The sequence below is a fragment of the Mus musculus genome, chromosome 4 (genome assembly GCF_000001635.26).
Source record: "Mus musculus strain C57BL/6J chromosome 4, GRCm38.p6 C57BL/6J".
Taxonomy (NCBI): domain Eukaryota; kingdom Metazoa; phylum Chordata; class Mammalia; order Rodentia; family Muridae; genus Mus; species Mus musculus.
In genome coordinates, this window is record NC_000070.6 from 148,236,206 (window position 1) to 148,258,539 (window position 22,334).

Below are 22,334 nucleotides of genomic sequence, written 5' to 3' on the forward strand. Positions count from 1 at the left end.
CTGGGGGTGAGTCATAGCACCGCACGTGTTAGGGGTGAAGTTTGGTTACAGAGGCCTGAGAGCCAAAAATGAGGGTGTGGCTTCAGATGATAATGGGGGCATGATTGGGTAGAGCTTGCAGAGCCCCGAGGAACCCTCAGCTTAGTTCTAGAGGCTCCAGGCAGTAGTGCTTCAGTCAGTTATTGCTGTCATACTGCTGCATAACAAACATCCCCAAACACAGGGTCTTCTAATATTAATCATTTATTGTTGGCAGGGAGTCTGATCTCTGCTTGATCATGGCTTGGCATCTCAGCTTCCTGGAGCCAGTAAGGTTGGGGACCATGCCCTTTAACTCAGAAAGACAAAACACAGAGCACAGCAGTATTTCAAGACTTTACTGTTCCCTGCTTGCTATATCCCATTGAGTAGCATGGGTCCCACAGGCAGGCTTATTTTATTGTCCATAGGACAAGGAAGCATATTCCACCCCAGTCAGAGGGACCGGGGAGGGTAGCTCCTGCTTACCGAAGAGCTTTGGAATGCTAAGCACATCCATCTACCCAGGGTTGGGAGAGACCTGTCTGATAAGAGGGACGGCAGGGAGGATGGCATGACAGGTATTACCGTGGCTACCGCTTGGGCAAACATCATCTTATTGAAACACAAAGGCCACGCTCAGTGGGTATTATTCTATTTAACGGATGAGCAAGCATGTAAAGACAGAATGTGTGACTTGCTTGGACACAAGGCCAGCAGAGGCAGGATGAGGGTGACACTGTGAGAACATTCAGGGGGCAATGAGCCCAGCTGACCTGCTACCCAGGGCTGCCCGATCTGAGCATCTCCTTGCCCACTTGTCTACACCTGGGCCAGGGACTGCATCAGGCCACCATCTTTGACCACTTCAGCCTCTCTAGCTCCAGCCCTGACCTTGCTTGGAGAAGGTGGCAGGGTACCAGACATTGCCACTAGCAGCTCCTGGAAGGGTATCAGATGTAACAAATGTCAGCTTGTGTTAGGGCCTTTCGGGGAGACTCCTCTCCTTCCTCCTGAAGCTGGAGTGAGTTTCCCAAGAAGCCAGTGTCAGCCACCCCTCTCTTTACAAGAAAATCATCTCTGCAATCGATTCCTGCAGTTGGAACACCTGAGCACACAGAGATTTATGGTGAGGTTTCTGCCTCCTAGTAGCATCCCCCTCCTTGCACACACAGGTAACCACTGTTGCAGTTTCTCCTTGTATTCTTCTCCAGGATTATTTAATGCACATGCAAACAAAAATGTGCACACGTTCGCCCCTGCTTGGGTCGTTTTCAAACACATAAGCTGCATAGTTTTACATTCTCTCTCTCTCTCTCTCTCTCTCTCTCTCTCTCTCTCTCTCTCTCACTTAATCTTCGTTGGCAGTTTTTCCATCCCCCAACGGAGGAAGCACCCTTGTTCATTTTCAGCCACAGAGCACAGACCTACATAGCTCACTTTCCCGTCCCTGTGCTGATGCTGTTGGATGTGTGGGTCTCTGGTTCATGGATAAGCCAGGCTGGTCTTCAATGCACACCTTCTGCACTCTGACAGGGTTAAGTTTACCCTTCAATTTGCAGGACAGGGGTGCTGAATCCAAAGGGAGGCGTGGCTATAATTCTGCTACTGACAAACTGTTCTGCATGGCTGAACAGATTACACAGGCGAAACCCAAAAGCCTGCTTTCCCACAGCCTCACCTCAAAACTTTTAAATCTACCAACCAGATAGAAAGTGGCCTCTATTTGGAAAAGCATGCTCTGCACCCCCACTCTCCCCAGGACAGAACACAGCATCTTTTGGCAGATGTGGAGGTGGGCATAGTTCTGTCCATCTCATAGCTATGGTCAGCTAGAGGGGATAGAAACAGCTTCTGACTGCAGCTTCCTTAATGGAACACAACAAAGACACTTTCTTGAGGCACACTGGGCATTTTCAAAGGGGCAGGGGGCACCCCTTAAAAGCAGAATAGGTACCCCCTAAAAGCAGCTGCCATTGACATCTGGTCTCAGTGGAGAAGCGGGGGCCATGGGATGCTTGGTTGGTGAAGGGTTTTCATTCACTCAGATCCCACTCACGCCCTTGGCTCCTCCTCCACACAGGACTGTCACCTTGGCATGTCGACGCCTGTACATCCTGGGATGCGGAGCTCAAGTGAACAGAGATCTCATTAAGCTCAGTGAAGCTCATTAAGACTGCAGCCCACATCGTTGTCAAAGGAAGGTCAAGCTTCTATTCACGGGAGTTGGTGCCTCTGGGACCCGGTGGTGCCAACAGTTACGAGGAAGATGAAGGGGATTAAAGAGGCAGACAGCTGTGTGGCCCAAGTTCCCTAGGGCACCCAAACTGTCACCACCTCCTTTTCCCAGGCCTGTCCCTGCCCCAGGGAGGCCCAGGTGGGAACTAAGTCTATCAGCCACCACACAGCGCTTCCAGGAAGGAAGGCAGCCAGGGAAGTGGGGCTGAGAAGAGACAATTTGGGTGTTCAGAATGCCATCTTTGTAGGAGAGAGACAGTGAGCATGGCCAGAGGCCAGGCTGCACATTCACTTGCCCTCTCTGATAACCAGACTCATCATCTGTAAACTGACGGTAGTCCCACGGGTCACAGAGTCGCGCAGAAGCTACTGAGCCTGAGTCTGTCTCCTCCATCCTCCGCCCTCCTACACCTACACAGCTCTCTGCAAAGGTAGAGGTCTGCCCTTAACTGGGCCAGGCAGAGATCTCCCTGAGCCAAGCATCATGTGGACAGCATGCAAACGACCCAGCTCCAAATTAAACCGAGTTACTGGGAAGATCTCAGAACAAGAGCTTGCCGACATCCATCCTGAAATATGCTGTCAATCTGACAGGCCCCTCCCCCCAACTCTCTTAACCTCTCAACACTCCACGTTGTGGTCAGTTTCATGGACCCTGTACACAAGGGGATCCTGAGGCCCTGGGTCGGAGCCAGCCTGCTTCCTGAGACCTTCCCCTCAGTGACAAGCCTCCCAGGGCTCCAGCGTTACTAAGTGAGGACTGAAGAACTTGCTTCAAGAGTTCCAGAGTAGGCCCCTTGGTCTGACTACAGCCTCCAAACTCTCTAGCAACACTGTCTGCCTTTGTGAAAGGCTTTTCTGGCGGTTGGGGATGTGCTTTTAGAACACACCTGGGCTCCAGGTCAGGCTCAGGGTCCAGGAAAAACCATTGCTCAGGCCTCGGCTCCCTTGCATGCATCTACACCTGATGATTAGAAAAAGAACTTATTCCTGCCAGGCACAGTGACGCTTGCCTTTAATCCCAGCACAGAGGCAGATGGACCTCTGAGTTTGAGGTCAGCCTGCTCTATAGAGCAGGTTCCAGGACAGCCAAGGCTACACAGAGAAACCCTGTCTCAAACTGAGCTGACTCCTGTGTGTGTAATGACCCTGCCTCCCAAGTATGCTGGGATCCTAATGCCTAGTCCCCAGGGACAGGAGCTTATGGGGTGGGACGGAGTCTCTATAGCCAACCAGGTTAAGATGAAGTCATTAGGGTGGGGCCAACTCCAGTATGACAGATGTCCCTCTTAGAGGAATGTGGACATGAAATGACAGACACACGGAGACCAGCAGATGCCCAGCAGCCAGCGGGCCTGGATCAGATCCCTTCTTTGGGTTCCCGGAGGGAACAGCCCTGCCGTCAGAGATGAGGGTCTTCTGCTGCAGACATCTGTGGTGCCATCATGGTGCCTCAGGGAATGAATACCAACTCCAAGAAGAGCGTCTGTTGTGTCACATGCCAGCCAGTACCCGCTTGATCGCTTCATTTCTTCACTGTGGATGGTGGGTCTAAAGGTTTGAGATTTCCTCAACAAACACTGGGCACCACGCCACGCCAGCACAACTAGGCAAGGATACAGTGGTCTCAGTCTTGCACCCAGCCTCCCCTTGCACATCTACTGGTGACCATGTGAGCTGGTGTGTAGACCACCCTGGAGTCCTTTCTCACCCTCAGGGATGTAGCCTGATCCCCGAACTGTCCTGTTCGGTCTATGTCCAGCTTTCTAAGACCCAAAAAGCACAACGTCTACGCCCAGGAAGAAGTCTGATGGCTGTCACAATGCCAAGCTTTTAAAAATGCTCAACTGTGGGTCCGGATGGACCCCATAAAGGCACAAACATCTCCTGGGTCCACCCACTTCCCACTAGGAGGCCCTGGCCTCACACTGAGCCCAAGTGCTCCCATCTCTGTACTGGACACCTTCTACCCAGGTCTGGTGTCACCCTCTGTGTCAGGCTGCATGTGAACACTTAGTTATTTCAATTTTAAGGACATGATGGAGCCAGCGAGGCTGAAAATGCTTGTGTTAATAGCAGCGGTCTGCAGTTTCGTCTCTTTAATAGGGACCATCTGCCACGAGCAGGCGGCAGGCATAGCCAGCTTCTCCCCATTTGTGCAGCACCCCGCCACACACCAGTCATTCACTCTCAGTCAAGTGGGGGTGCCGAGGTTTGGATCTGTAGGGATAGTAGAGCCACAACTCCAGGGAGGGATTTTGAGGTGCCCCGAAGGCTGGGGCTTGGGCTAGGACATGCATGATCCCGAGAAGTGCCTCTGTCTCTGCTGGCTTGGCCCACAGCAGGGTGACCAAGCACTGGCTGCATAGAGCTGGGGGGTGGGTGGGCCCCTTATCCTGGATTTGCTGTGCTCTTCCTGCCAAAGGCCCAGGGAGACCTGTGCTTTGAGACAACTCTGGCTCTGCCCTGATCCAGCACAGTGCAGTCCCTGCCTCCTGGTGCTTTAGTTTCCACATCTGTAGAATAGTTGGTCCTGAAATGCCCACCCAAGCAAGTCACGAACACTGAAGCAGTGAGAGGAGACCCCGGTAGGAAGCCACCTGCTTGGTGGTGACCAGGTATAGGAGGAGGGGCCAGGCAAACTTCAGTGAAGGGGCCCAGATAGTATAGGGGTATCTGACTTTACTTCCAGTCTGAGCTGTGCTGAAGGTGGTGTGGCCCCACAGCTCTGGGTCTCAGATGTCTCATCCCCCGCTGCAAGGCAAGTTGCGTGAGTCTGGACGCAAGCATAGGGCTATAGCGTGGCCCCGCTGGGCAGGGGGATCTTGTAGCCACTGCGCAGGAGCACAAGACAGGCACCCAGTCCTAGGGCTCCTGCCAGCAGCACAGCACCCAGGGCCTTAAGAAAGGAAGTCCTGGTCCGGGTGAAGGAACCGGGAGCCATGATGCCCAGCAGGGCGGTGCTGACGGTGAGAGTGTAGAGGATGGACACGCCTGTGTTGAGTGCCACGATCTTCCCGAACTTGGCGAACGGGGCGATGATGCAGAAGAAGAGTGGGACGGTGGCAATGACGGTGGTGAGCGCACTGGACACGATGGCCACGCCTACATGCCGGACAGCCTCGAGGGTCCTCCACTGGCGCTGAGAGCTGGGATCCTGAGACAGGAGAGAGAGAGAGAGAGAGACAGAGAGAGAGAGAGAGAGACAGAGAGAGAGAGAGACAGAGAGAGAGAGACAGAGAGAGAGAGGCAGAGAGAGAGAGACAGAGAGAGAGACAGAGAGAGAGACAGAGAGAGAGACAGAGAGAGAGAGAGAGAGAGAGAGAGAGAGAGAGAGAGAGAGAGAGAGAGAGAGAGAGAGAGAGAGAGAGAGCTGGGGCTTGACTGTGGGGGTACACCAGCGTATACTGCTGCCCCAGGCTAGCTCTGCCTGAGAGGCTCCCATCCCATGCTGATAGGCTGTAGGACAGGAGGGTAAGCATGGTGGATCCTCAAAAATGGGAGCTCTGACTGGAGTTACTCTATCCTTCTAACCAAAAAATGATTAAAATTGTAGATGACTTGATTTTAGTCAGTCTTAATTTTATAAGTCTTCACATCAAAATAGGAAAAAAAATGAAACTGTGGATGTTAGATTTAGTTGTTACCTTGACACATCCCAGAATCACTTGGGAGAAGGATCTCTGTGAGGGGCTGTCCACATTGGGTTGGGTTGAGGGGGCCACAGCCTACCATTGGTGGTACCATTCCCTAGGCAGGGGATTGTGAACTGTGTGGCAGTGGATTAGTCAAGCTGAGTGCAAGCAAGAGAGTGAGCCAGTGAGTGAGTGAGCGAGCGAGCGAGCGAGCGGGCGAACAAGCAAGAGAGCACACATTCAGCTTCTCTCTGCTCCAGACTAAAGAAGGATGCGGCTAGACGTCTGAGGCTTTGGCCCTAATCTGTCCATAACGATGGGCTACAAAGTGGAATTATAAGTCAAACAAACCCTTCTTCATCTGAACTGCTTTTTGTTGGGGTTACTTTATCACGGCAATAGGTATTTAATTAGAACAACTCTACCCCCAATCCCCTCCTTAGCTCCACGGCAAGCTTTGGCTGTGGTCTCCTGACTGGAAAAACACCCCGTGCACCTAGGGCTGAGGATTGAGACACTGCAGTCTTGGGAACAGGTCATCAGACATGGCTTGCCTGGTATGGGGGTGTCCATCTGTCCTTAGGGGCCCTGCCATTGTCCCAAGGTGGGAGCTGAGTCAGGGGTCAGGCGTACATGGGGGCTGCTTACCTCAGCCTGCTGTGGGGGTAGGTTCTCCCCAGCCAGCAAGTAGCCTTCTACCAGATGGACACAGTAATCCACAGAGGAGCCAACCAGGATGGACAGGGAGATAGCCTCCACAGCACCCATCTCCCAGCCGCTCCAGTACATGATGGTCACCACGAGGCAGACGATGCCTGTAAGAGGGACGGCAAGGGTATAGCCTAGACCTTTTCCCACCCATGTGGTACTAGAGGGTCCCTGGGGAATGGAGACATCTGGAGTCAAGAGGGATGCTGGTGCTCAGTGGCGTAGAGAAGGGACAGGAGGAGGGAGGAGGAAAGAGGGAGAACGCAGACACAGCAACATGTCACACCTACAGGATGCCACAGACAGATAGGGGTGAGGATTGCAACGAGGCCTTTGCTAAGACTGGGTGGCCAGAGGCTCAGAGAAAGTCGTTGCCTTGAGGACGGGAAGACCCCTACTTGATCCCAACCCCCACCAGCCTGTCCCACTGTCCCACCAACCACATACCCACACCCGGCCTGCTGTCTCCTGCCATGTGCCCTGGCCGATGCCATCCCTGGTGCACCGTCACCCTGGCCACACATACCTAGGATACTCAGGAGCACAGGCAGCAGCAGGAGGACATGGGTGGTGAACACGGCCACCGCAGCCACACAGATGAGTAGAGAGAGGACCAGGCCATACAGGGCACTCTGTACCCCTGCAAAGTATGAGAGAAGGGAGCTCAGGGGGCTGCAGGGCAAGGAGACTGAAGCTCCCCTTTCCCCCAATACAGAGGTCACCAGCATTGTACGAAGTGCCAGTCACAGCAGCTTGGCCACCCCGAGGCACATGGCCTCCCTGTTGCAGTGTGGACTGCACACAGGTGAATTTTATTTGGAGCTTGAGAAGTTAAACATGCCCCCAGAGAGCGGTGGCCTAGGAAGGGCCATGACATACTTTTTAAAAATTATTATTGTATGTGTGCAGGCACGTGCCCATGCGCCAGAGCACACGTGTAGAGGTCAGAGGACTTTGTGCAGCGGTTCATTTCTTCCACTGTGGGATTCAGGGGTTGGCTCAGCCCACCAGGCTTGCACAGCAAGGGCTTTTATCCACAGAGCCATCTCATTGGCCCCAGTGTTACTTTCCAGGTGGCCAAATTCAAGATCATACATGGACAGATGCAACCGGCAGGAGAGGACCCACACTCTGGCTTCTCGTCAATGGCTGCCAAATGTCCATTGACTGAGGTTCTAACCCAGGACTCGGGGGTAACAGAAGAGCTGCCCAGAGAGACCACGCTGTGCTCTCGATGTGGGTAGCTGCCTCTGTGTGGCTGCCCACCACCTGGCCTGGGGGAGGGGTAGGCTCACACCCACCTATGATCTCCATGAAGATCTGCTTCCAGTGCTCACAGGTCTGGAAGCCTCGGTGCAGGGCTGAGCCCTCGGGGAATGTCTGCAGCTGCTGCCGGAGGAAGCTCTCCCAACGCAAGTAGTCTGAGTAGGTCTGGAAGGAGGACTTGCCCTTGTATGTGGTCTGTAGGGGACACAGGGTGGTGAGACTAGTGGGTCTGCTCTGCAGCTCCTAAGGACAGCTACTCTGGCCACCAGTGAGGATGTGGGTGCTGAGCCATCCCATCCACTACCCTGAGATCTCTCAACATAATATTCTCTTAGAATATGCCATGCTCCCATGGGCCACTCTGCCTATGCAGGAACCCCTCCACATGACCCTGAGACATGACTAGGGTCCATCTCCTCGGAGGAGCATCCCTTTTGTCCAAGATGGGCCTTCTCTGGGCTCTCAAGCACCCTCCTTCCCAGCCTTCCTCACAGCTCTCAGTATATCTTGTCAGATGTCTGACTCTTGGCTGAGGATGCAAGCACACAGGGTCTTGGGCAGCCTGCTAGGCCACAGTACACCGTCCTAAAAGGGATCTAGGACTTTCTGCTCTGTTGCCTCCCTGACTCTGTTCAGCTATTCCTATGAAACAGTCTCAGCCTCAGCATGTTTACCCATAGGTGTGTGTATGTGTGTGTGTGTGTGTGTGCACACACGCGTGCACCGAGGGCCAGCTTGGCAGGGGATGCTGTGGTGGATGGTTGAGATGATCAAGAACATTTCTAATTTCAAGTTGACTGTGGCACCAGCCTCAGAGAAGGAAGGCAGTTCCACCACACGCTACAGTATGGCTGGACCTTGAAGGACTTGATGCTCATGGGAAGGACAAATCTGTTGGATTCCATTTGTGTGATATGCTCAGCGTAGTTAAGCACACACACAAAGTAGCATGGTGTTGCCAAGGGCTGGGAGGAAGGGTAGGAACTTGGAGATTGACATTTTGCAGATGGATGGTCTCAACAGTGACAATACGCTTTCCTTTCTTTTTTGAGATAGGGTCTCCTGGCTGGTTAGGAATTCCCTATCTAGACCAGGGTGGCCTCAAACTCACAGAAATCAATTTGCACTGGGATTAAAGTTGCATGCCTCCTTGCCCAGTTGGCAATGATTTTTAATGTCACAAAAATGGTTTAAATGTGGGGTGGCCAATCTCTGTTGTCAACTTGACTGAATTTAGAATCGACAAGGATTTGTTGAGACATGCCTCCGGATATGTTGAGGGTATTTTCAGGGAGTTAGAGGAAAAGAGGAAAAAAAAGTTGAGAGGAAAAGACCCATTTCGGATGTGAGCAGTACTATTCCACAGGCTGGGGTCCTAAACTGAATAAAATGTTAAAAGGAACATGCTATTAGAATGTCAACATTCTTCCTCTGCTTCATGGCCCACCATGGCAGGTAGTACTCTGTTCTACCACACTGCCTTGGCTGTGGTGGACTAAATTCTTCCTCCCTACTCCCAGTCAATAATTTGGGTTACAGTAATAAAATACCAATGATACAGAAAAATGGTACCAGGAGTGGGGTTGCTGTAACTATGTCTGATCATGCAGCTCTGAGGTTCCTAGAGGTTGTAGGAGGAATCTGGGAGAGCTTGGAGCCGAGGACTAGAAAAATTCTAAGCAGAGCTTACTGGGGCATTTTGGTGGGATTTTGGAAGACCAGAATGCAGACAGGAATGTGGGTGGTAAAGACTGTGTGCTTGACATTTCAGATGGGAGCAAAGAACTAGAGAATTAGACTAGAGTCTAGTTGAGAATAGACTAGTCTATTGGGAATTAGGGTAGAGTCCACTCATGTAATATTCTAGCAAAATAACAACAGTAAATCATTGTATACATCTTGTCTATGTCCCTGTAATGGATGTTTTTAATTGTCAATTTGAGATAACCTACAAACACCTGATAAGAAGCTCTCAGTGAGGGCCTGTCTATGTTAGGTGGGCCTGGGGCATATCTGTGGGAGGATCAGCTTGAGCACATTAATGAGATAATATCTACTCACTGGAGGTGGCACCATTGTCTCAGTAGAGATGTTTGAACTGTATTAGCATAGAGCTGAGGGGATGGAGAGATGGCTGGGCAGTTAAGAGTACCAGCTGCTCTTGCAGAAGAGCTGAGTTTGACTCCTAGCACCCACAGAGTGGTTCACAACCATCTGTAACTACAGTTCCAGGGTACTGGATACCCTCTTCTGCCCCCTGTGGGCAATGAATACTTGTGGTATACAGACATGCATGTTGGGAAAACGCCATTACTACTACTACTACTACTACTACTACTACTACTACTACTAATAATAATAATTTTAAAGAGTGGAAAGCTGAGCGCAAGCACACATGCATTCATTGTTCTCAGCTTCCTGACTACAAGTGCAGGTTGACCAGATGTCTTAAGCTCTTGTCATTGTGATTTAATTAGGATGGGCTGTAACCTGGGATTGTGAACTTAAGTTTCTCTCTTGAGTTGCTTTTGTCAGGGTATTTTATAACAGTGTGCAGGACAGTTTAATGTCAACTTGTCACAGGCTAGAGTCATCTGAGGGCATTTTCTTAATTAGTGATTGATGGGGGAGGGTCCAGCCCATTGAGGGCGGTGCTATCCTTGAGATGGTGGTTTTGGCTTCTATAAGAAAACAGGCTGAGCAAGCCATGGAGAGCAAGCCAGGAGGCAGCACCCCTCCGTGGCCTCTGCATCAGCTCCTGCTTCCAGGTTCCTTCCCTATTTGAGTTCCTGTACTGACATCCTTTAGTTATAAACAGTGATGTGACACTGTAAGCCAAATAATTCCTTTCTTCCCTAACTTGCTTTTTGGTCTTGGTGTTTCATTGCAGCAACATAAACTCTGAATAGGACAAACAGCACTGGAAATGACATTAAAACACTTGAGAGGAGGCATTTAAAGGTGGAGGATTAATTAATTTGATTGAGGACATTTCAAGACAGCATAACACTGAAGCTGTGACATGGTTAATGCTACCCACATTTAGCTGGATTTACAGTAAAAATTAGGATGAAACAAACAAAAACATAACAGAAGGATCTGAAAAATATGCAGTCTGTTCACAAAGGAAGCTAGTTGAAAGCTGCAGGGTTGTCATGGAGATTGGCATTATTAAGGAAAACCCAAGCACTCTGAGCTGGGACAGTAGGACAAGCTTTAATCCCATCTCAGGAATTATGACTCTACTCGCTATAGACTCCAGTGCATGAGAATGACCACTCACTTGAAAGACTTTTCCTTGACAAACACAGGGCCACCCAGGGAAGTGTTTTCCCAAGTTCAGCTACCTGGGCACCAGAAGCTACTGAAGCTGTAGTCCAAGGGCTGGAGTTGACCTTGGTATCATCAATATGATGCTAGTTTGCATGAATACAGGATGCAAACAGCTATAGATCATGGAGCTTGTAATTGTCTTTTTGATTTTACAGGGGCTCACAGCTAAGAACTTCCCTTGAGTCTCTGAGGAGATTCTGAAGTCAAGTCTTTTGAAAAATGTCAGAAATGTTAAGCATTCATTTTTCATTGTGAGATGGACATGAGCCTTTGAGGGCACCAGGGGTAAAAGATTATGGCTCAAACTGATACGCTATCTTTATTGTTAATGGTATCATATTTAGAATCACCCAAGAGATATCAAGGAAAACTTGTAGGCTTCTAGGAAATATTGAGGGAAGGAGAAAGACTCGTCCCACAGACTGGGGTCCCAGGAGCAACAAGAGAGGAGATGGCTGGAGTACCAGGGGCATTCTCATCACTTCGAGGTGTTTCCTCTCATGATGGACTGAACCCTCTGAAACCATGAATTAGAATAAATCTTGTCTTTCATAAGTTATCTCTGTCCTTCTCCCCCTGCCCCCTTTTTGGTATCAGCAACGAAAAACCAATTAATATAGGTACTAAGTTTTATAGAATGTTTTACCAAAAAATAAAAAAGGCAACTCTGACTCAGCCTGGGATTGTCCTCACTGGGTTAGGGCTCTCTAGTCCACCTGACCTGGATCAGAGGCGTCATGGTCTGTTACTATAAGTAACACTGACCATGGGAGATTGCATTGGGGGCTTGAGATCAGTCACTCCCCTAAACTTGTCACCTGGTTACTATTTCTGCCACTCTCAGCAAAGTGTGTTATCTCCATAACAGCCAGAAGAGAGAAGGCTTTAAAGAAAAAATTTTAAAAAGATTTATTTATTTTATGTACATGGATGCTGTATCTACATGTATATCTATCTGTACGCCAGAAGAGGTCATCTGATCCCATGAGACTACAGTTATTGTAGGTGCTGGGAATTGAACTCAGGACCTCTGAAAGAGCAGTTAGTGCTCTTCACTGCTGAGCCATCTCTCCAGTGTTTGTTTGTTCATTTTGTTTTTGATTTTTAAGATAGGGTTTCTCTGTGTATCCTTGGCTGTCTTGGAACTCACTCTGTAGTCCAGGTTGGCCTTGAACCCAGAGATCTGCCTGCCTCTACCTCCTGAGTGCTGGGATTAAATGTGTGTGCCACCACTGCCCAGCTAGGGAAAGGCTTTTAAGTCCTGTTTTGTAGGTGGAGAATATGAGGTCAGAGGGAACTGGGGATCTGATCCATGACATCAGTCAACTACACCAAGATCAGGTAAAGGCTGGACCCCTGCTTTCCACACAGAGGCAGCAGGACATCTTGTCAAGCCTGAGAGGCTAAAGTGCCAGGTCTCAGGGAAGCCAGGTTAGGGGATATTGCCTGTGTGTATACGTATGTACATGTTTGTGTACACATGTTCCTGTACCTTCTTTGGCAGAGCCACAGAAGATGAAGATGACCGTGGAGAGTCTCTTGGCCTTCCTTTATCCCTACAGTTGTTAGAAAGCATGAAGATGTGCAGTTGGATTGGGTGGTGCCTGACACTGTCAACTGCTAACTATGACCTCGGGCCAAAGCCTGGATATCTTTCTCTGGTCTGGGCTGAGGGACAGGAGTGGATGGGGACATGTCTTCAAGATAAGCACACTACATGAGGCTCCCAGGCTCACCGACTCAAAGGCCATGGAGATCCACTGCACACGGCCCTCTTTGACACCCACTGCCCCGTGGGATAGCTGCCCTGGCAGCAGGTTGGGCTCAGGCAGCTCCTTGCACTCGGGGTGCAACATCTGCAGGAAGGAAGAGATGCTGTATCCTGTAGGGAGAAGCAAAGAGGAGGTTGCAGCGGGAAAAGTGGTCAATCCCGTCCATTACACCTGGGTGCACATAGTCACCTGCCTCTCAAGCTTCCAGTGTGTTTGCAAACATCGGGCAGTTGTCATTGAGAGACCTACAACCCATACTTGGTTTCCACTGAGGTGGAAAGTGGCATTTTGGATCACTGCAGTCAAGTAGCCTTTGGGCGAGCCACTTGTCCTCCATTCCGAAAGAGCTCCCCCTGGAGGCCACCTACCTATACGGTTCACTAGCACACCCGGGCAGCATTCCGATTCTCCTGCAAGCCTGTGCACATTTGGAAAATGTGTGTACGGAGCTGTGAGTGCCTTATGGGCACACCCCAGTACAGACACCCAAACTCTAGGCACATATTATCTAGTCCTATCAAGCGGATCATGACCTCACACGGTCCCCAGCCGTGACCACACATACCTGATGGCAAGCACTGGGCCCCGCCTGGCTTCACTAGCTCCGAGTTGCCCGCGATGGCCTTGCAGAGGCGACACAGGTGCCCGATCTCTTTGAAGAGGTCAAAGCTGCTGTCGTAGATGACGCTGCCCTTTCCCAAAGAGACACACCGGCCCGGGCACTCAGTGAGTTGCGGACTCAGTCCCAAACTCCCCTTCCCCACCGCAGGGGACAGACCCTGCAGCAGCTCCCTTGTCCTGTGTTACCACCACATCACACCCTCACGTGGATACCCATGAGTCCCTTTGCTCGGCGCCTTTGGTGCCTCTGCTCCGGTAATAGCTTACCTTGAAGCCCTTTGTCCCCACCTCTTTTCTTCCTCTCAACTGGACTTAATGCTTTTCTCCCTTGCTTTCAGCCAGCTCTATCTTGCGTGCCTGCCTGTCCCCTCCTCAGGCTCCCACCCCTGCTCTGAATGTGTGCAGTAGCCTTCTGACCAGAAACACAAACATCATCTTCTTCCTTTTGTTCCTTCACAGGCTGTACCTGCCATGCCTGTGTCCAACCCAAATATGACCTCTAGTGACCCTGTAAGTCTACCTGTCAGGCCTTTCAGTCACTCATGGTCAGTGATGTCAACATACAGAGTCCACCCCAGAGGAGGACAGGCCTCACACAGGATTCCTCTCATCTGTTCTAGCCTCCAATGAAGACGAGGCAGCCGGTGTGGGTCCCCAAATGTACCCATATTCCTGAGTAAGTCTCAGTCAGTGCTCCCCCTCCAGGGGAGCAGTGCTCCCTCAGAGGCCCGTGGAGGTTCTGTGTGGGCTAGAGGAGCTGTGTAGTAGTCAAGAGTGTGCTGCAGCTGTGTGACCTTTCACATCTGCCCAAAGTGGCCGTACCGGGTCCCCGATAACGTGGTTGTCCATCTGTTGGGTGCGGTTGAGTCCAATGATGCCAAACACCACGAAGACCATGGCTCCTGTGTCCACCAGCGGACGCACCGCAGGCTTCCCACAGCCCGTGTTCACACAAGGGTTGAAGCCAAAGGTGGCAGAGATGCGGGCCTTGGGTACTGCAGGAGGGGAGTCACAGCCAATACTGAGGGTAGGCCCAGGGTTCTGAGGCTCCCCGCAGCCTCCCCCACCCAGGGACGGGCCCCAAGTACCTTTGTCACTAGGCACATAGAAGAAGCCTTTGGTGGGCCCATCAGGGCTGGAGCTGAGCAAGCACCCAGGTGGCGCCACACACAGGCGCCCGTGGAAGGGGGGCTTGTGGGACTGAGCAAAGTACAGCTTCCTGTGGAGGCAGGGAGGCCAAGTCAAAGGAGGTGGGATGAGGAGCATGGGCTAGGAAGTCCAGGAAAGGTCAGAGGAGGCGAGACACAGAGGTCACTTCAGGGGCCAGGGAGGGTGAGCTTTCCCCCAGCACAGGGGCATAGGGTGCCCGGGGCTGGGGGCTGGGGCTGGGGCTGGGGGCTGGGGCTGGGGCCCTGTTTTAGTTCCGCCTCTTCCAAGACCAACCTGACCCTGATCAAGGCTCTTCCCTCTGGCTCTCAGTCTCTTGCCCTAGCACAAGAAGGGAGGAAGTGCAAGTGTCCACTTTAAAACTCTCCCCTAGAGTTCAGGAAGGACTTAGGGAAAGCCTTAGTGGCTTCCACCTGCAGCCTATTGACCTACTGACCCATTGACCCACTGACCCACTGAACCTGAGGATTCAAGGCACCTTGAGTTTGCTACTGGATCCAGGAAACTGCCAGGCCCCAGGCCATGGCTGTACATATCGTGCTAAGCCCGGCCCTGGGCTGAGGAGTAGACAATCTACCCTGAGACAGGGATGCTAAGGTGGGAAGAGGACCCAGCTAGAGCCACCTCACCACCTGCTGCCTCCTCTCTTCACCCCTCTACTCCAAGTGGAATCAACCTGTTAGGGTCAGGGAGCTGAATGCCCTGAAACTGGTTCCTTGTCAGACCACAATCTCCAGGTAGCACACGCAGTATAGACCTGGCTTGGGATGCTCTCCTGAAACGGGAGCTGAGATGTTCCTGAGTGTGGCTCCTGGTCTGCCAGGAAGCTGCTGCCACCTCATAGCTGCCTGTCTCCCGGGGAGGTGCTCATTACCCCATTCTGCCCCTGGCACGCTGACACATAGCCACATGGGTGTTTGTAAAATTAGTGACTGGATACTTGGGCCAAGGCAGCCTTCCCTGATAAATAAGGCCATGTTTATAACTCGAGGGTGTAAGGCCTGGGACAAGACTGCCCTGGGGACTTGAGAACCCATGAGGTAGAGAACGGAGCTCTCATTCAGCAAGCATGAGTCACTTGCTGTGTGCCACGGGGTAGAGACTGAGAATAAAGCAGAAACGACAACGGATACAACCTATGTCACTCCCCAACAACCTAGAAAATGGGCACAGGAAGCCAGCTGCTTATTAAGAGTGGGTGAGCGCCTTGGACAGGAAGTGTGGGCACACATTCAGCCAGTCAGCAGAGACCTACTGAGAGCCTGTCACGTAACAAACACCACTTGAAGTGCAGCTTGAAGGATCCCTCAGAATGCCTGAGGGACACAGTGCTGGGGCTGGAGCGGTCACATGCCAGACCCACATGACTGCAGGTGGCAACTGGGGGCAGAAATAGCAGCAGGTGCCGCATGGAGCGTCTGAATGGGGTGATGTGGGATGGGGCAGGGGCTCTGTACAGGGACATCTTCCCCTGGGAGCTGGCATGAGGCTAGAAACTTGAATCCAGAGGCATAAGACTCCAGGACATGAGGACAATGTTCTGGGTACAGAGGATGACTGCCAAGGCCATGAGATCCAGATGGCCATAGTGACCCTGCAGAGTTGACAGGAAATGTGGCAAACTGGAGTGGGGATTGTGGGCCAGTCATCTTTGCCAGTGTCCACACTCTTAGAGAGGGAAGTGAAGCGAAGCCATGGTGGTCTGGGCGCCACATCTGTATGACCCTTACCGAGTGTGCTGTTGCTCCTTGGTGGCCACGTAAAAGCTGAAGTCAAACTTCCAGCCCCTCCGGGCGTCACAGGCCAAGGCCGTCACCATCCACTTGCGGGAGGGGCTCGCCGCCTGAAGCAGCCCTACTGTAGACATACAAGCGGTCAGCTTCTTGGTGAAGTCACCAAAAGGCGCTCTATACACCTAAGCAGTGGGTTGACAGAGACAAGACACGTGACTCGGGGAGGCTGCCTCAGCCTGCCCAGCCTCAAGGTCTGTCCCCTCCCTCCTTGGCCTATCTCCCACCCTGTCCTGGTACCCGGAGCTCAGAAGCTTAGTTTTGAACTTGAAAGTGGTCAACTTCTCCTCTCTCCCTTCACCCCCTTCCTCTCTGAACCTCATTTCTTTTCTAGTGGGCTAGCCTTAACTGTTGACTTGACACAACCAAAAGTCATCTGTGAAGAGAGTCTAAATGAAGGACTGTCTACATTGGGATCGTCTGTGGACATGCCCTTGGAAGATAGCTCAAGTTAACTGATGTGGGAAGACCCAGCCCACTGTGGGCAGTACCATTCCCTATTCAGGGGCTCCTGAACTGTCTAAGAATGGAGAAATAGAGCTGAGCACAAGCAAGTGAGTAAACACGGACGCATTTATTTCTCTCTGTTCATTGTTCACATAGTCATGTGATAGGACTAGATATTTGAAGTTCTTGCCTTGATTTCCCCACAATGATGAACTGTAACCTACAATTAATTATAAGCTGAAGTAAATCTCTTTCTCCTCTAAGTTGTTTTTCATCAGGGATATTATTATTATTTTTTTATCACAGCAAGAGAAAAACTAGGATACTAGGTGTCTTCTTGGGACAGGCTCTGTGCCTGAATCTAAGGGCTGAGCCTAGGCAGGATGAGCAAGGCCTTGGCCTTGTGGAGTTGGCAGTGGGTATGGTGTCAGATTCTGGCTGGGCCAGATTCAGTCAGATAGGACCATCAGGTGAGAGAGGTGGGAGGGAGAAGGGCATCCTGAGAAGGGAGGCCAGGGAAGGGAAGAGTGGCATTTGTGATAGGTAGTTCCTCTGTGCCAGTCATCTGGATGGCGGGAAGGATTAAAGGAACAGAAATGATCCTGTTGAGGGGACACTGAATCTGGGTGTGGCCATGGGAGGTTGTCTTCTGGGCAATCTCTTTGTGATGGGATGAACTATGGGCTGCCATTGTGGACAGTTACTGCACTCCACTGTCAGGTGGTACAGAGCTCTTTGTTCCCTGTACAACCAACATTGTCTTTTATATCCCCATTCCGTAGATCAGGAAACCGAGGCTCGGAGAGACTGAATCACCTGCCCAACAACATCCAGGTTACACAAGGCAGAGGTAGGACTCAAACCCAGCTCTATCTGCAGACCCCGCCACCCATCTGACTGCTTTGGCAGACCCTCATGTGCCAGGAACAGCTCCATCCTCAAGGGCCCTGCTCCCTGCCTACATGGCCAGTATCCACCAGTATGGCACCAACAGCCCCTCCTCAATACCTAACGCCATGACAGCATGGGCTCACCTGGAAGGAGGGCACCTCTCCATCTCCAGGGGACACAGCTTGCCAGGGTGCTGGTAGGCTGGCATTGAGAGAGAGCCGGTAGACCGCTGGGTGGCCTTTGCTCTTCACTTTGGAGATGTACACGGTGCTCATGGACTCTGAGGGTAAGCAAGGGATGGAAGAGGAGAAGACGGTGACCATAGCAGCCTCAGGATGCGACAGAAGCCCACCTTGGCTCTGTCGGCTGAGGAGGTAAGTGCTGGTCTCAGGCTTATCCCCAGGTGTTGTTGCTGTCCCTCTGTACTAGAAAGGGTCCGTAGGAAGGATGGTGGGAGGTGACAGTCATGGGTGGGATGGTGGCAGTGATGGTGGCAGGTGACGATGACAGGGTGGGGTAGTTAGTGGCAGGCGGTGGGAGGTGGTAACAGTCACAGATGGAGTCATACTCATGATGGTGAAGATAGCAGCAATGGAGTAGGGTAGTGTTGCCATCAATGGGAAAGGTGGGACTAGGTCTGTTAATGACACGGTGACAATACTGTGGAGTGACAGGGACAAAGATAAATATCCACTGGGGTTATTTTCCCTTGTATATTTGTCCCAGCAACCTTTCTAATGGAGATCCCATGAGAGGTGAGCCAAGGCCCAGGACACCCCCATACGGACTCTCAGGATGGTGACCAGAGCAGGCTCATGGAGGCTGCGGTAGGTAGAAGCCTGGAGTTCTAGTCAGGGTGGGCGGCTGAGGTGAAGTGAGGGTTCTGAAGTCTACATATGCTGCCCCTTAGCCGACCCAAGGACACAGGTTCTGGTTCCCACGGGAGTACAGGCTCTAGATGTGACCCGCTCTCCACATAGAGGCAGACACGAGAGTACCAGGGTGCATCGACGGACCCCACCCACTCACCCTGTGCAGTGGTCTCAGTGCGGCTGGCCCAGGAAACCCCAGAACCTCGCTTCTTCTTCTCCAGGGATGTCCTGACATTGTTCTGCAGGCTGTGGGGCTTCTCCTGGAACAGACCTGCCCCCCACCGGCCCACTGAGTCAGGGACATGGGATCCTCTCTGGCCACGCCTGGGAGGCAAGGAGGGTAGGCCAGGATTTATGAAGGGCCAGAGGCTGGAGGCAGTGAACATCACACATCAGTTTGAGGGAGACTCAGCAAAACCAAGGAACATGTCAAATGCTTATCACGTCTCCATCTGGAAGGAGACACGCAGCGATGTTCCCATGTGTCCCCTTTGGAAATTGGCTTTCCCAATTCTATTGGGTGAGGATAAGGTTGGGCAATGGCTTGCCTTATGGTAGTCCTACAGGTAAAGTTTTTGTGTAACTGAGAGAGGCATCACACTTTAAAATAGCAGTCTTCATAGCCATCCCGAAGCAGGGGTTATCAACCTCATCGGCAGAGGAGAAAGCTGTGGTTTTGAGAACCAGGAACTGCAGGGACCAGGGAGTAAGGGGCGTCCAGGAGAGCCGCCCTCTTTGCTGCCACACCAAAGGTCTCCATGAAAAGGGATGCAGAGCGCATTACAGGTACAGGGGTAAGGTGGCTCTCCTACAGATGGCTGCTCTGGTTTCTGTCCTGCTGGGAAGTGGAGGTGGCAGGGGACAGGCAGGGGGTCCCTAGGAGTGTGTGTTGTGAACAGGTAGAGCCCCAGTGGAGACCCAGGGGGGCTGAGCTATAGCTGACTCTGAGATGCAAGGCTCTGGGTACCTGTCAGAGCTCCAGTCTGTTATCATGCATTCAGCTCCTGCCACGACCAAGGGAAGGCTGGGTTAATAGGAACAATGCCCTGATTAAGCGAAGGTAATTATGGCAGCAGCAGTGGAGCTCCTCTCCCGAGCTGCAGGCATCCAGTTCAGTTAAACCTTGTCTCTTCTCCCTTCTACCCACGGGAGCAGAATGGCTTGACCCTTGTCTGCCCTTGCTCCGCCCCCACTCTCCCTGCGCTAAGGGCTTAGACCAGACACCTTGAAAGCCACTCCCTCCTTCCGGCTCCTCTCTCTACACCTGCCCTGACAGCACCCCACATGTATTAAATCACCCCCAAACTGTGACACCTTAGCTCCTTTAAGACTCTTGTAGAGAAGGCTCCAGCCTCCTGCCCACCTCCATCTGGTCCACCAACCCCACACCCCCCAGAACCCTGACTAGTCTCAGCTCCTGCAACCCTCCCCTCAGTCTTGGCTCTGCCCTTCCCCATCACTGCCACAGCCCTCAGCCTAGACCCTTCCTTCCTTGTCCCTGCCACCCTGGCCTGACTGAACTTCTCCCTCTCCTTTGGGTCTAACCTACTCTTTCCCTCCCCAGCTCTATTCGTTTGATGACTCTCATGTTTTAAGTATCTGCTTAGACACCTCCTCCAGGCAGCCTTCCAGGGTATTCATGCCCACAGAGCACTAGATCCTTCCTCCACAAATCTGCTACTGTAACAGCTTGTCTCTGACTCTGTAGCCCCTGAGCCCAGGATGTCCGACCCTCCCACTCACTGCACCTCTGCCATCTCTCAGGCCAACAGTGGGCTCAGCCAGCACAGGAGGGAGGCGGGCTCAGCCGGCAGGGATCCTCACCTGAGCAGGTGATGCAGGATATCCCCTCGGCGCTCAGGTTGTACTTGAGGTCCAGTAGCACCTGAATGTTGGTGTCCGGCCGGAAGAGGAGTGGGGCCCGGCTGGCAGGGCGGAGCCGGCTGGCGAACACCAGGGACAGGATAAGGATGGAGGCGAAAAGCCCTGTGAGGAAGTGCTGTGTGAGATGATGCCCTGTGAGGGATCCGAGGCTGGCACCCCATCCTGGCAAAGTGGTTATCAGTGTGAAGGGCAGGGGGAGAGGGGAGAGGAGAGAGGGGGAGGGGGAGGGGGAGGAGAGGGAAGTGGGGTGGGAGATAGCCCCATCAGAGGCAATGACAGTGATTGTGTTGGTGGAGTTGCTGGGGTCTGGCTGTAAGCTACAAGCAGACTGACCGCTCCTCCACAAGGGCTAGCTGGTGTCTCAGGTATCCGTCCGTCCCAGAGGAGCTGGCACTTCTGTTTCACTGCAGTAGTTCTGATCGCACCGAGCACTTGGCAGGCCCCGCACCAGGCCAAGACCTTTATATGCGTCAAAATCCTTACAGTTTCTCTCTTCCTAGACCCTATTTCTTTTTGGTGCTAGGGAGACAGAACCCAGGTCTGGTATGTGCTGAGCTATGCCCTGGCCCCTGCCACTGCTATCACACTCATTTTTCGACCAAGAACTCAAGTGTTAGACTGGCTGGCACATCCAAGGGCAGAGGGCAGAACTGGGGTTCAAACACAGCCAGCTAGTCTACTCCAGGGTCAAGCCCGAGTACTCTGCTCTCTTGCCTGGTGCATGGCTGCCTGTAAGCAGAGGCCGAGGAGGCCCAGGGGCAGCCTACCCAGGAAGAGGAGGAGGCAGAAAAGAGGCTGTGCTCAGACCTCTGAGAGCTACTCCACTCTCAGTGCTTGCTGCTTGTGGGGTGTGGAGTATGTGGGTGTGTCAGCCTTCAGGAAGGGACTGGGGCACACTCACCTACGATCACCCAGCGGCTCTTGACGGCTGCCCATAAGACCCAGTGGTGCAGCAGCTCTTGCAGCTGGGCGAGGAGCTGGCCCCTGCTGTTTGCATCAGGGGTGGGCTGCAAACCCTCACAGTGCACAGAGACCAGTGACACATCTCCCAGCTCTAGGGACGCTGCCAGGCAGAGTGGGCAGCCAGTCAGAGTCTGAGCCACAGCCTGCCCCAGCCCACTGGCAAAGCCCACATGCTAGGTGAGGGCCTCCACTGGCCTTCTGGCCTGGGTCCCTTGGGGCCAGCCTATCCCCGAATGTCCCCCTGAAAGCCACCCCCACTCAGGCCAGCCCGCTCTCACCTGGCTCATCCTCCACATTCAACAAGGGGATATCATCATCCAGATAGGGGAGGGGACCCTGAGCAGGGCCACCCCCAGCCCGCTCCGGAGCCGTGAACAGGTCCCCAGGAAAATGCAAGGAGCTCTTGCGGCCGCACTTCTGGTGGCAGCTGTGGAGGGCAGTGGACAGGCGTGAGGCTAAGAGTCGGGACAGTCAGACAGGATGGGGACAAGGAAAGGGTACAAGCCCAGGTAGCAAACGGCTGCTCCTGCCTTGCAGGAGAGGCACCAGTGACTATGATGAGAGCCGGGGCTGAGTTTCTTCTGGAGCCACTTACCCTCATCTGCTACTCTTCCTCTGGGGACACAAGGGGTGGCAGGGGGTGAGAAAGCTGCCCTGTGATTCCCTAGGTTAGGGCCCTGCATAGAAGGCTCACTAAGGAGATGGTGGTTTTAAAGACGTGTGGACGTA

The 22,334-nt window shown here is 52.6% G+C and overlaps 1 protein-coding gene across 6 annotated transcripts in view; it reads right to left on the reverse strand.

Annotated features, from left to right (window-relative positions):
• Positions 1–227: 227 nt before the first annotated feature.
• The window catches only part of Disp3 (dispatched RND transporter family member 3), a 51,764-nt gene continuing 29,657 nt past the window's right edge, over positions 228–22,334 (reverse strand). The window contains exons 8-21 of one of the 6 annotated variants that reach the window (NR_149755.1): positions 21,884–22,032; positions 21,544–21,705; positions 20,583–20,744; positions 18,916–19,029; positions 18,030–18,166; positions 16,489–16,612; positions 14,680–14,810; positions 14,414–14,586; positions 13,536–13,657; positions 12,935–13,080; positions 7,901–8,060; positions 7,126–7,239; positions 6,540–6,706; positions 652–5,413 (exon numbers count right to left, since the gene is read on the reverse strand). Coding sequence is in view for 3 of the 6 variants with exons in the window: in NM_001083342.1 (NP_001076811.1) it covers positions 5,051–5,413; positions 6,540–6,706; positions 7,126–7,239; positions 7,901–8,060; positions 12,935–13,080; positions 13,536–13,662; positions 14,414–14,586; positions 14,680–14,810; positions 16,489–16,673; positions 18,030–18,166; positions 18,916–19,029; positions 20,583–20,744; positions 21,544–21,705; positions 21,884–22,032 (2,290 nt within the window). In the remaining 3 variants the exon portion in view is untranslated. Of the gene's footprint in view, positions 5,414–6,539; positions 6,707–7,125; positions 7,240–7,900; positions 8,061–12,934; positions 13,081–13,535; positions 13,663–14,413; positions 14,587–14,679; positions 14,811–16,488; positions 16,674–17,280; positions 17,812–18,029; positions 18,167–18,915; positions 19,083–20,582; positions 20,745–21,543; positions 21,706–21,883; positions 22,033–22,334 lie in introns of those variants that run through there. The other 5 variants (NM_001083342.1, XR_390748.4, NR_154985.1 and 2 more) reach the window with 5 other exon arrangements.